Source organism: Ochotona princeps, chromosome 17 (assembly GCF_030435755.1).
Source record: "Ochotona princeps isolate mOchPri1 chromosome 17, mOchPri1.hap1, whole genome shotgun sequence".
In the NCBI taxonomy this organism is placed as follows: Eukaryota; Metazoa; Chordata; class Mammalia; order Lagomorpha; family Ochotonidae; genus Ochotona; species Ochotona princeps.
In genome coordinates this window covers 1,894,406-1,908,051 of record NC_080848.1, presented here as the reverse complement: position 1 = coordinate 1,908,051, position 13,646 = coordinate 1,894,406, and the positions used below count along the sequence as shown (strand labels likewise).

The window sequence follows — 13,646 nt, the reverse complement described above, 5'->3', positions numbered from 1 at the left end:
CACAGACCTGGATGAAGCCCCTGGCTCCGAGCTTCGGCCTCACTCACTCTGGGGATTGAACCAGAGGGTGGGAGCTTTCTCTAACTCCTTCAAGTAAATAAAACAAACCCTTCTAAAAACAACAGAGAAATGGCAGTGTGGGGACACAGGGCTCCAGAGAGCAGCCGGCCGTCAGGCGAGCGTCCCCGGCAGCAGAGCGGGTCAGCTTCTGTCTTCTGAGGCGACAGGCAGCGGCTGGGGTTTCTCCCTCTGAAGCTCCGGCCCTTTCTGGGGTGTTAAGTCAGGGCATCCCTCACACACGGGGCCAGGCCCAACAGCGGCTTCTCCAGCTCACACAGGGTCCAGAGTTCAGCCCCAAAAGCACCAAGCCAAAGAAGGTGGCAACAAGGGACGGCAGGTCCCACTCGGGGGGCAGGTCCCACACTCGGGGGGCTGGTGGGCAGACGCCGTCTGGGGGACGGCCAGGGTCACGGTGAGAACCAAGACCACCAGAGAGGAGGACTCAGCAAGACACGGACCAGGCCCCCTCAGGCCTGAGAGCCACACACAGGAATGACGCAGTGTGGGACAGCATCCTCCAGGACGGCCCAGAGAGGGGCAGGTGGGGTAAGGAGGTTTACAGGGCATGGAAAAGTCTAGAACAAGAGCTAGTGCTGTGACACAGCATGCAGAGCTAGTGCTGTGACACGGTATCCCCTATGGACACCAGCTCAAGTCCCGGCTGCCCCACTTCCCACCTGGCTCCCTGCGAAGGCACCTGGGGAAGCAGCAGAGGCGGCCCCAGTGCTTGGGGAGCCCCGGAGGAAGTGCCGGATTTTAGTCCAGCCTTGCCCTGGCCACGGTGGTCACCTAGAGAGTGAACCAGCAGATGGAAACCTCTCTCTCTTCCTCTCTGTAACTTTCAAACACACTTTTTCTTTTTTTTAAAGAGGAAGTCTAGGTCTAAGGCGGGCGTGGTAGTGAAGGGAAATAAGCAACAGTGTGACCGAGGGCAGGCTGCCCTTGGCCTAACCCCAACCCCTGTGGCTCGGGCAGCCTCAGTTTGCTCATCTGTAGAGTGGGGCTGGTGACGCTCAGTCCCCACCGCTAGGGGAGCCAGGGCTATTCCCGGCAGCAGCAGGCTGGATGGGGTACTTACTGTGTGTGTGTCTCTGGATGACCGCGCTAGACCGCGGAGCACACATCACAGGGGGGCAGAGGTGGGCCCGCTGGCGGGAAGCTCTCTCTGCCGGGCTGTCTTGAAATCATGGGGCAGGCAGGCAAACGCCCATCCCTGGAGGCGTGTGAGCCACGCCCAGACAAAACAACCATCAGAACCACATGTGCTGCCCAGCGGCACCCCCTCACACACACACACACACACACACACACACTGGAGCAGACTGGCCTCAAACACAGAACAAGGGTGCTGCCGGTCCAGCAGGGGGCTCACTGAAATGCCCAGGCCCTGCCCGGGCCAGGGGCTCCTATTCCAGTGACCCTCCCACCTCCAACCCCTCGTCCTCCAAGTCAGTGGCCCCCTGTCCTTCCAGAACAGACTCCCTGCAGGGAGTCCGTGGGGCAGGGTCAGTACAGAGGCCCCAGGGAAAGCTCTGCCCCAAGGACCCCCTTAGCAATGTCACTGTACCCCCCGGGGGGGGGAGAAGAGCCCTCCCTCCCCAAGACATGGCAGGTGCCCCCACCGGGGCCTCAGGGGTCCACTGACCACGGCAGCCGGGATCTCCCTGACCCTCCCTCCACCTGAAGCCCAGCACTTGCCCCTGCTGCCTGTGACCAGCGTGGCCATGGCAACGGCAGAGCCACTGGGCTGTGACATCACGGCAGGGGCAGAGTCAGGGCCAGCAGCCAGCCAGTGGGCCCACGGTCAGGCCAAGGCTCAAATGGCAGCCAGCCGGCGACCACAGAACTGCACCCCCAAGCCAGTGCTCCCCACCACCCCTCCTGCACCAGGGACAGTATCGTCATGGGACCAGGCAGGAGCTCTGTTTCCACGGAGCCAGGTCCCAGCCAGGAGCAGAGGAAGAGGCAGCCTCACTGCCCCACAGGTCTGACTGCCAGCAGGAACATTCAGTCTGGGAAACACGACGGAGCTCCCGCCAGCCCTGCGGTTGGCAGGTCGCGAGGAGAAAGTGGACAGCATGGATGTGGCCGACCGTACAAGGAAGTCAGGGTGGCTGAGCCGAGAGGGGCCTTGTGAGCTACTGGACACTCACACCCCACCCACAGCCTGCATCATGCTTTCTGGCCCTTGGGACAGTAAAACCACGGCCCAGCTGCCCGGAGCCGGGCAACTCCAGGGTGGAGGATGCCTCCAGGGATGGGCAAAGAGCAGCCTGAGCTGAAGCCAATCGGTGTGGCTGCAAGAGGAGAGGAGGTGGCCTTCTCTCTCTGACCCTGAACTTGAAGCCCTATACCCCCGCTGCCCTGGGCCTCTGACCCACAGCCACATCACCAGATCCCCAGGGCGCAGGCGGCGAATATCCACCCACATCCACTGCTTCTACCGACCAGCACGGCCCCACAGGCAGACGCCAAGTCTCAAGTCCACATCCTCCATGTAGGCCATCCCCAAGCCCAGAGCCTCTCCAGCCCTCGTCCTCCGGGCAACAGGACGCCTCGGCTGGGCACGGCTCCCACACTTCCTCCTGCAGGGCTGCTACAGCCAGCTCTGCCCCTTCGCTCATTCACATGAGCGACAGCCAGTAGGTTGCAGCCTGGCCCGCAGGCAGCCGACTCCCGTGAGTCCTAGGGTGAGCTTGGGGCTCCCACAGCCCACAGCTGAGTGTCCAGTTCAGATCCCACCTCTGGTGCTAACACCTTGGGAGGCAGTGGATGAGGAGGGCTCCTGGACTTGGAACCCAGATGGAGTTCCAGTCTCCTGGCTTCGGTCTGGCCCAAGCCCCGCCATTGCCAGCATCTGGGGGTGTGTCAGTGGATGGATAATCAATCTCTCTCCACCTTTCAAACAGATGAAAATAAACACTTAAAAAGTCACATATTTGAGGCTGGTGCTGTGGCATACTAGGCTAAAACTCCATCTCTGGTGCTGGGATCCCATGTGGGCACCGGTTCTAACCCTGGCAGCCCCCGCTTCCCATCCAGCTCCCTGCCTGTGGCCTGGCAAAGCAGGTGAAGACAACCCAAAGCCTTGGGACCCTGCACCCGCATAGGAGACCCAGAAGAGCTCCTGGCTCCTGGCTTTGGATCGGCACAGCTCCAGCCATTGTGGCCACTTGGGGAATGAATCAGCAGATGGGAGATCTTCCTCTCTGTCTCTCCTCTCTGTATATCTGACTTTCCAATGAAAATAAGACAAATCTTAAAAAAAAAAAGAATCCGCAAACACAGTGGGGGGGTGGGGGGGAGGCCCAACATCCCAGGGTGAAATTGCCTCCTGCCTCCCAGATAAGCAGGGCCGAGATGAATGGGCTGTGACTAATGCCTCACACGTGGTCCTAATTACTTCCCGGGGGGGGGGGGGGGACACCAAATCAAAGAGAAGATTTGTTTTCCAAGTCCTCCTGGCTGGCTCACACCTGCCAACACTCCCGCAGCCTCCAGAGCACAGCACCCAGGGCCAAGCCACCAGTGACCCACAAGTCTTCCGACTAAGCAGGACAGAGGGACTTGGCCCCCAGCTACGAAGCCCTCCCTGCCTGCGTCCAGGGCCCCTGGTCAGGAGCAGCCTCCTCTGGTTCCCGCAGCGGAACTCCATGGCTGACCTTGACGGACAGGGTCCCCACGAGTAAGGGGAGAGTGAGGAAGATCCCTTGGCACTGACAACCCCCGGGCAATATGTGCTTTCTCTGTTTTTAAGATTTACTTGTATTTGAAAACCAGGTTCACTTCCCAAATGGCTACAACGGGCAGAGCTGGGCCAGGCCAAAGCCAGAAGTTTCTTCTGGGTCTCCCACATGGGTGCAGAGGCCCAAGCACTTGGGCCATCCTCTCTGCTTTCCCAGGTCATTAGCAGGGAGCTGGGTGGGTAGTGGAACTGCCTGGACTGCAGCCAATGCCCATATGAAATCCTGGCATCTCAGGCGTCAACTTCGCTCCCCATGTCCCTATGGGCGGGTATAGCTGCCTGTGTGAATGGGCACACACAAAGCAGAGACCACAGCTTAGTTCCTGTACCCTCCGGGCCGTGGCTCAACAGGCGTCGATGAGTGATGCCCACAGTGCCCACCCCCATGCCAGGCCTCTGCTCCAGGGACCCCCGAGAAGGGAGGGCTCACAGCTAGGAGGACCACGGCAGGAAGCCCCTGGTGAGGAGCTGGGCCAGGAGCCTAGCAGGGGGCCAGCGGGAGCAAAGAGGCAGCAGGCAGCTGAGTGTGGCCATTGGCACAGCCTGACCACTGCCCCTGAACACACAGTCCAGCCCGCAAGGCCACCCCAGAGAAGCTGTGTCTCTCTGAGCCCGCAATGCCACCCCGGGGGAGGGGGAGATGTCCCTCTGACCACACACAGCCGCTCACAAGGGGTGGGGGGCAATGGCCCTTGGAGCCGAACAGCCGCCTCTGGGGGTATGTCCCTCTGAGCCCGCACTGCCGTCCCCTGGGGGGGTGTCCCTCTGAGCCCGCACTGCCGTCCCCTGGGGGGTGTCCCTCTGAGCCCGCACTGCCGTCCCCTGGGGGGGTGTCCCTCTGAGCCCGCACTGCCGTCCCCTGGGGGTATGTCCCTCTGAGCCCGCACTGCCGTCCCCTGGGGGGGTGTCCCTCTGAGCCCGCACTGCCGTCCCCTGGGGGGTGTCCCTCTGAGCCCGCACTGCCATCCCCTCCCAGCATCTGCAGGGAGCTGGCTTTAAGCCCCTGCAGGTGCGGTGTGGGGTTATTTCATGTGCGGTGGTCCTTGCACGGCAGTGCACACGCTCTTGGGGACTTTAGCCACAGCCCCCAGTGCAGCATCAACACGCTCTCGACACTGGCTCAGGGACCACAGCAAGGACCAGATCAGCTCTCAGGACACACAGATGCCATTTTTGATCCACCCTGGGTGACCCTGGCTTGAGACCCACAGGTGTGGAGGGCGGATGGCACCTGCCCGCCTCCCGTGCCCTGGCCTGGACAGCTCTGAACACTGAGCTACATTTCCGGAGCTCCGGGTCTGGGCTGCAGGCCTGAGTTTAGGAGCACAAGGCAGGCAGGCCGGGCAGGGTCTGCTCGCAGGCAGGACAGTGAGGGTGACAGCAAGGCAAGCCTGCACCCAGAGGCCAGCTCTCTGCCCACGACTGCACCTTCCCCCTCACAGCTCTGGGCCACAGTGTGTCTCCCCCAGGGTCTCCCAGCCCCTGGCTCCAGCCAGTGTCACTTGCTGGCCAGGAGTGCAGACAGAGGCACAGGGCACACGCCCCATGCTCCGCAGGCACAGGCGTCTCCCCCAATGCCTTCCCATGTTTATCCATCCATCTGTCCTTACTGAAGTGGATTCTAACTCGGAGCGGTGGCAAGGGCTGTTCCAGCCCCAGCCCGCCGTGCCACATCTACCAGGGGCTGCGAGGAACCCCCCCGCCGGCGTCTCCGCCACAGCACAAAGGGCCAAGGTCTCAGGACAGACCCTGTCCCCGCAGACACACGATGTCCCTCAGGTCCCCAGGATGTGCCACCCCACAGCCATCCCTGCGGCCTCTCAGGGTAGCCAGAGCTGGGATTCGAACCCAGCTACGCCAATAGACGCATGCACCTCACCTCTACCCACCCCGCCCCACTGAATGCCATGTAAATAACCACATACCTGCATGTAGTCACAGAAACATCTAGAAAACAGCACACGAGAAAATAATGAACAATCAGCCTCGATCATATCCACCGCCTGACACTGTACCAGACTGCATTTGGTTTGTTGTAATCACGGGGTATGCGGTGGCAAAGCCACAGGCAGGTGCAGCGGGAGGAAGACAGTGCACCCACCTTGCCAACACCAGCGATGGCTTCCTGTTTCGCTGGGACGTCGGCATGGTTTGTTCGCAGCACTCGGGGCAGACCACAGCAGCAAGGCCGAAGCCAGCACTGCTGCCCTGGGCCGCCTCCCCACCCCAGGCGGCCCCAGCGCCACCCACCAAGGGCTAGCCCGCTCCCCAGGGCCGCCTCCTCCACGGTAGCCTGGGAATTGCAACTGCCTCTAGACACTGCTTCTGCGTTTGTGCTGTATTTCCTAATCACACACCTCTGGCAGGTAACTTAACCACCTGGTATCTCCATTTGTTCGTCTGGAAAATGGGCGTAAGAACAGAATGAACCGACGTTAACACCAGCAAGGCCCAGGGTGGTGGGTGAGAGCGCACCTCCCATCACCGGGGCTGGGGGTTCCCGCAGCCAGGGCCACCGGGCAGTCACGGGCCAGCACACACACGCCAGGCACAGCACAGCCCCATTCCTGCTGACTTGGCCCTTCCGGTGGCTTCCGCCAAGCTCAGCACACATGTTCTGTGGTCAGCTGGGACTTCCTGCCCTGGGTCACTGTCACTGTCCAGTAGAGCTCAAAAGAGACCCCGTGCCCAAAACGGGACTGTGCAGACTCCCCAGACACACACATCCCACGAAGAGCAGGGAGCACTGCGACCCCGGCACCCCAAGCCCCCTGCCAGCACACCTGGCAGGACGGCAGAGGACAGCCTAGGGACCTGGATCCCTGCCAACCATAGAGCAGACCAGACAGAGTTCCAGACTCCTGGCTTTGACCCAGCCCAGCCACAGACTGAGCCAGCAGATGGAGGGTCTCAACCTCTCTCTCTGTCTCTATCATTCTGCCTAAAAAATAAGTAAAGTCTTTTTTTTTAAAGATTTATTTATTCCCATTACAAATATATACAGAGAGGAGGAGAGACAGAGAGGAAGATCCTCCATCCGATGATTCACTCCCCAAGTGAGCACAACGGCCGGTGCTGCGCCAATCCGAAGCCGGGAACCAGGAATCTCCTCCGGGTCTCCCACGTGGGTGCAGGGTCCCAAGGCTTTGGGCCGTCCTCCACTGCTTTCCCAGGCCACAAGCAGGGAGCTGGATGGGAAGTGGAGCTGTTGGACTAGAACCGGCACCCATATGGGATCCCGGTGCGTTCAAGGCGAGGACTTTAGCTGCTAGGCCATGACACCGGGCCCAAAAATAAGTAGTCTTTAAAAAGAAAGTCTTTGCCACCAGGATCCCATATAGGTGCTGATTCGTATCCTGGTTGCTCCATTTCCCATCCAGCTCCCTGTCTATGGCCTAGGAAAGCAGTCAAGGACAGCCCAAAGCCTTGGGACCCTGCACCTGCTTGGGAGACCAGGAAGAAGCTCCTGGTTCCTAGCTTCAGATCGGCTCAGCTCCAGCTGTTGCAGCCACTTAGGGATTGAACCAGCAGATGGAAGATCTTTCTCTGTCCTCCTCTCTGTAAATCTGACTTTCCAATCATATACATGTATATATGTCTGTATGTATATGAAAGAGCAACAGAGAGCAGCAACAGCGAAGTTGTGTAATACTGAAGCCAGGAGCTTCTTCCAGATCTCCAGTGGGAGCAGGGCTCAAGCACCTGGCCCAGCCTCCGCTGCCTCTCCCAGGTGCTTAGCAGGACCTGGACAGGAAGTGGAACAACTGGGAAACAAACATGCCACACTACAAAGCTGGCCCAAAATAAATTTTTTTTTTGAATGTCAACAAAGATACGAAACATTTTTCAAAAAGCAAGCAAATAGTTTTTTTTAAAGCAGTGAGCTAAGACATCCCCAGAGGCCGGGCCCTTCCTTCTGCTGAGCGACATGGTCCACCGGAGCCAGGGGAGCTGCGTTCCCACCCTCCAACAGGTGCACGAAGCACAGGATGCACAGAACCTTCCGGACCTCCGGGCGTCCTCCCTGAGCCCTGCCAGCAGGACACAACAGCCTCTGTCCCCATGGCTGTCCAGAAGCCGCCTGGCCCTCATCACAGCGACAGGCACGGGCCAGGCGACGGTGAAGGACTGAGCAGCACGGCTCCAGGCTGCTCCAGCCCCGAAACAGCCAATGCTCACGAGCCCGGAGGACACGAAGCCCACACAGACTCCTCTTCAAGCACAGCAACCCACCCTCGGGGCACCCGCCCCTTCAACACGCCAATTGGAGCCCGGGCCCCGTCCGTTAACACATGCACGAACATGTGTGTGCACAAACACATGCCAGGGCTGGTCACGCCCCACCCTGGTGTGCACGAGACCCATCTGGACACAGCACACCTCCGCTAGCCTTTTAGAGTGAGCCTGCCTCACCCAACCTGCCCTGTGGGGTGGCGGGCAGAGCTAGACCTCAGCACAATCTACCCTGGCACACCTAGCCAGGGAGCCACTCCACCTGCAGCTGGCTAAGGCCATTCATCAAGATGGGTCATCTGGGCGTCCCCGTCCAGTGCCAGGACCAGGCTCCAGGGACCACAGGGGTCAGGGCTCCAGGGAAGCCCCACCATGAAGCCACGCTCACGCCCTGCGAACAGACGCTCCCTGCTGCTTCAGATCTGCAGGTCCCTCGGAGCCCCGAGTGCCCACAGCCTCCACAATGCTTACTCAGAGGCAGAGCAGAAAAGCAGCAGGTGTTGGCTGAGCCAGCACCACCAGCGTGCAGACACGCGTGGGGCAGCTGCAAGGAAAGCAGCTCGCAATCCACACAGCAACTCCACAGCCAGGCACCCCGCTCTGTGTGCCAACACGGATGCCAGCGTCACCTGAGACCCGTCCAGGTGCCAGCGCCCACCCCCACGCTCCAGGCGGCACCTGCCTGTCAGCACCTCTCCCACGGGCAGTTCCTGTTGTCGGTCACAGCTGGAACAGCTTGCGCAGCTGGCCTCGGCTCCAGGGATGGAATGCAGACGCCATGTGACAAGCTGCAGTGGGGACATTAGGTCCTCGCTGGCCCCTGCTGGGTCCCCTGACCCCAGCCACGTTTTTGGGCCTCTCCTGCACTCGGACACTCTCACCTCTGTGGAAAGTACCTACACACGCCCAGCCCTGCCACTGACAAGTCACGGGCTCAGAGACACTGTGCCCGTCCCCACCCACTTTAGGGAATGTCTCCCTCTCAACCTCAGTTTCTCAAAGCTCCATCTGAGCCTCAGGATCCTGGTCCTGGCAGCACACAGCTGGGCTGCAGCAGTAGCTGGGGCGGCAGAACCCAGGGCTGGAGACAGCCAATCTCCAGGAAGAGCCCGGAGCCTGTGGCATGCCCCGTACCCCAGCCACCCCCATGTGGACCCCTAGGCATCACATCAGACCTCCCAACTGACCAAGAGGTCACCTGCACCATCCTCCACACACTCGAATGCATCGGGCAACCCCGCAGTGACAGGCTGGCAGGAGGGGGCCAACCCTGGGCTCCGGAGCACGGCCACACACCTACCTACGGCACTACAGAGCCCAAATCCAAGGGGGGCCTAGGCCGGCGCCATCCTCAGGGCAGACAGCAAAGGGTGCATACCTGCGTGGGCACGTGCGTACATGTGTGGTGCACACCCGCAGGGCTTGAAGGGCAGCACCCGCCACCACTCCTCCACCACATGTCCATCCTGTCCCCCAGTCTGGGCAGCTGCCAGCAGCCCAGGCTCCAGTCCCTGCCTTGCCCCAGACCAGGCCAGGGAGCCCCAGTGCCCCTCCCCGCCACCATGGGACCCTAACTCCTGACCTCCCCCCAGTGCCCCTCCCCGCCGCCATGGGACCCTAACTCCTGACCTCCCCCTTGGGCATATGCCATCCTTCAAATTTGACTGATTTGGAAAGTGCAGCTGTAGGAGAAGAGCTGCCAAACCATGATTGGCCTGACTTTACGCCACACTGGTGGTGGCTGGGCAGTGTCTGCAGGGTACCTCTCACCCTGACTGGGTTGTTAAGCCCACATCACACCTCACTGTCTACACAGGCTGGCATCACTTATGCTGCCCAGCGTCAGTCTCTGGGGCTCCCCTCCCAACCCCAGGGGCAGGGCCAGGCACCTGGCCACTGCTGGGACAGACGAGCCGGACCCGAGAATGAGGAGGGACAAGGCCGAGACCCAGGCCCGTCACGGCCTCTCAACTGCAGCACCCGCAGCAAGCAGACAGGGAGACTGGCTCTGCCCGGGACGCAGCGATGGGCCACAGGTCCACAAGCCAGGCCTGGGTGGAAGCATGCCTGCCCTGGGCCCTTGGGCTCTGGAAGCCAGCCTGTGACCGCCCCCCAGGCCTTGCTGTCAGAGGGGCGGGAGCAGCGCCTCTAGCTGGTGCCACAGCACTTTCTGGATGCAGCAGTAAGACGTGGCAACAACGTGGCTGCAGGCATTGCCCCCGGGTCCAGAGGATGGAGGCCCTGGACCTAGGAGACCTTGATTCCAGACTCCCCAATTCTCTGAGCTCTGCCCCCAGGGCCGCTGAGGGCCAGATGACCAGCCTGGGGGGGGGGGGGGGGGGGCAAGGGCTCCTCCAGCACAACAGCCCATCCAGACACCTAAGCTCTGCCACTTGCTGGGAGGGCCCTGACCCTTCGCTGCTGGGACCAGCCATCTGTGGCCACCTCTCATCCACAACCACCTCGGGAACTCTGTCGATATCCATTCGGTGCTGGCAGGTGCTGGGGTGCGGGTGCCAGACCAGAATCCAGCTGAGGCTACAGGTGGCCATGCGCCCCATCACCTCATCAGCCAGCCCTTGTCCGCCCCCGGTAAAGGCATCCGGGTCCCAGTCCCGGCCACACCTGACCCCTGCAGAGCTGGCAAAGTCGGGGTCTCAGCCAGACCCTCTAGGTCTGCAAAGGAACCCAAACCGGGGATGTCCCTCAGGCGCCAGGACCCCTGGTAGCTCTGTCGCCAGCCCAGTGGGGAGGTTAGCAGGCACCCCGCACCTCACCCGAGAGAGCCGTGTCCATGCTGCTGCCCGTGCTGGACCTGCTATTTGCTCCTCCCACCCCCACCCACTTGCGGCATGACCATGACCTTAGGTAGCAGCGGGGTCTTTGTTCAGCTTATCAAAGTAGGACGCGGTCATCCTGCACGCGGGCTGTCCCCCAGAGCAGGGGCATCTGGACATGCAGAGGCACAAAGGGGGTGCGGCTGTGTGCAGTGACAGGAACGTGAGAGAGGATCCGTCCACCGTGGCACCTGACAGACTGCTTCCAGCAGGGACCACCATCCTTCCCTACTCCATGCCCAGCACACTGGTCAGGCAGCCCCCGGACCTGTGGTGGAACCCCCTCAGAGGTGTGGCTCTCCAGCGATGTTGACGTAACCATTTGGAAACCATGCCAGGTACCAGGCAAGAAGGGGCCCAAGTGGCACACCCCAGCCGCCTCTGATCCAAACCCAGGGCACAGGCAGCTGCCTGCCAACCCCTTCTCCCCTCCCCCAATTCCACAGCTGGGCCCCAAGGCCGGGGACCCTCTGCTCAGCCCCAGAACCAAACATGAGCTCTCTTGACCCCAGCTTTTCTGAGGGTCTAGGCTCCAGACCCTCCAGGTGACACCAGACCCCAGCCACCATGACTCCCCGGCCTCCATGACTCCCCGGCCTCCATGACTCCCCGGCCTCCAGGCCCTCACCCCCCAATCTCACTGAGCATCGAAGCCAAACAAGAGAAAAGTCCTTGACTGCTCCAAGGTGGGTTTGGTGAAAAGTCGTCTGCTAGCACGCACCACGCCCCAACACAGCAGCCCTGAGAACACCCCAGCTCCAAGGCCCTTGGGACAGTGGGGCGCTCCTGGGAGGGCACCAGGGACAGGGAAGAGGCTGGTGAGGGGCCCAGCCTGGCTTTGGCAGGGGCAACCTCCCAGCAGGGGCAGGTGCTGAGAGGTCAAAGACAAGCCTTGTGGCCCACCTGCTGGGTCTCTGCTCCCAGCCCAGGACAAGCGGGCTGCCCCTTCCCCACCGGGGCCTCCCCTGGCTGGGGTCACACCCAGAAACAAGGCTCCACCCTCCTTCCCCAGCCAGCCCCTCCTCTGGGGCCAGGAGCCCTGAGGGTAACCGACCAACAGCTGGGCAGCTGGCCAGCCTCACGTGTCCCCTTGCTGTGGCCACCCTCAAAACACAGTCAACGCAAACCACCCAGGGGTGCCCGGCTCTGCCCAATCCCTGCGAGGGTGGGGACCGGGGCACGGAGCAGGCCCTGGGCCTGGAGTCGGGGTGGGGGTGGGGGGCTTCGCTCCCCCGCTGGGCGCGCAGGGAGCCCCCAAACACACTGGCCCAGCGCTCTTCCCACCCAACCCGGAGCAGCACCTGCGGGAAGTTTCTCCCGGAGTCCCCGGACTCCCGCCCACCCCCACCCCGCGGCGCCGCCGCGTCCCCCACCGTCTCCGCCCCCCAGTGCTGGCATCCCAGGGCGCCCCGCCTGCCAAAACCCCAAGCAGCTCCCTGGCTCCCCTGGCTGGGGCCGGGGACGCGGCGGAATTTCGGTGGAATTTTGAGGTTGAGAGAAGCATCCCGGGAGAGCGGGCGGGGGCAGCCCGTGCGCGCCGGGCGTCCGCTCGCGGGACCCCAGCAGGAGCGGGGAGCGGCGGGGAGGGGACCGGGGCCCCCCCAGCGGCGGCAGGCGGGGGCAAGGCCTGCGCAGCCCCCGGGGGTCGCGGGGACGCGGGCGCCGCGCTCCTTACCTACGTCCGCATTGCAAAACGCCTGTTGCGGGTGCACCGGCGAGCAGCTGCAGGCGTCGGCCGGGCGCGGCAGCGTCCCCAGCAGCAGGAGGCCGAGCGCGAGCCGCAGGCTGCGGGCCGCGGCGCCCATGGCGGGCCGGGGGGCTCGGCGGGGGCTGGGCCGCGCCGCCTGGTGTCCGGGCTCCTCGGGCCGGCGGGCTGGGGAGGGCGGACGGGCGGGGGGCTCAGGCTGCGCGCTCCGCCCCGGGCGCCGGGCCGGGGGCGAGGCGGGCCCCTCCCGCCGGGCACACCCCGCTCCCCGCCGCACTCACCGGGCAAACTTTCTCTTTGTCTCGGGGGCGACGAGGGAGGGGCGCGGGGGCCGCGGCGACCGGGGGGCGGCGGAGGCGGAGGAGGGGCGGGGGCGGCGGACGAGCGCCTCCCCGGCCTTCTCGGGACGCGCTTGCTGCGGGCGCGGGCCGAGGCGGCCGTTTTATAGCGCGGCGAGGCGGCTGCGCTCCTCCCCCCCGGTGGCTGGCGGCCAATGCCGGCTCCGGGCGCTGCCCGCAGCCCCCTCCTCCCGCGCCTCGCGGCCCTCCCTCCCCCAGAACCCGAGCTTTTGTTGTGCGGGGCCTGGCACGTCCGGGGGCTGGGGGGTGGGCTTGCCGCACCGCCTGGCACCGCGGCCCAGCGCGAGGCCCGCACCCGCGCAGACCCCGGCCTCGCCCGCGACGTGGGCGCTGTGCCCAGCGGGCCGGGACTCGGTGCCCCCCAGGGCGGCCCACTGGGCACAGCACCACCCTTCGGCCCCAGCTGGCTGGCTCCCCACAGGCCCGGCGTTCTGATATGAGGAGCCAGGGCCATGTGCCTGGGGTGCATTCCTCGCCGCCCCCTTGCTGTGCCCACTACGGGCTGCTGACCTCGGCGAAAGTTAGCAGGAAAGCAAAGGCCTTAGGATTGTAAGCGAGCTGGGCCGGGGGCATGAGGGGTGTGGTTACTGTGAACAAAACAGGGTTTTATAGCAACAGGCCATTGCCCAGCCAACAGGAGGGCTGGAGTGGGCCCAGGAGCCAGCAGGGTCCTGCGGGAGCCATCTGGTCAACCTCTCCTGGCCAGC

At 63.1% G+C, this 13,646-nt stretch overlaps 1 protein-coding gene across 1 annotated transcript in view; it reads right to left on the bottom strand.

Annotated features, from left to right (window-relative positions):
• TIMP2 (TIMP metallopeptidase inhibitor 2) overlaps nt 1-12,894 on the bottom strand; it is a 34,642-nt gene extending 21,748 nt beyond the window's left edge. The window contains exon 1 of the mRNA XM_004593030.4: nt 12,551-12,894. Within this exon, the coding sequence (XP_004593087.4) occupies nt 12,551-12,680 (130 nt within the window). The 5' untranslated portion in view covers nt 12,681-12,894. The remainder of the gene's footprint in view (nt 1-12,550) is intronic.
• Nucleotides 12,895-13,646: the final 752 nt, after the last annotated feature.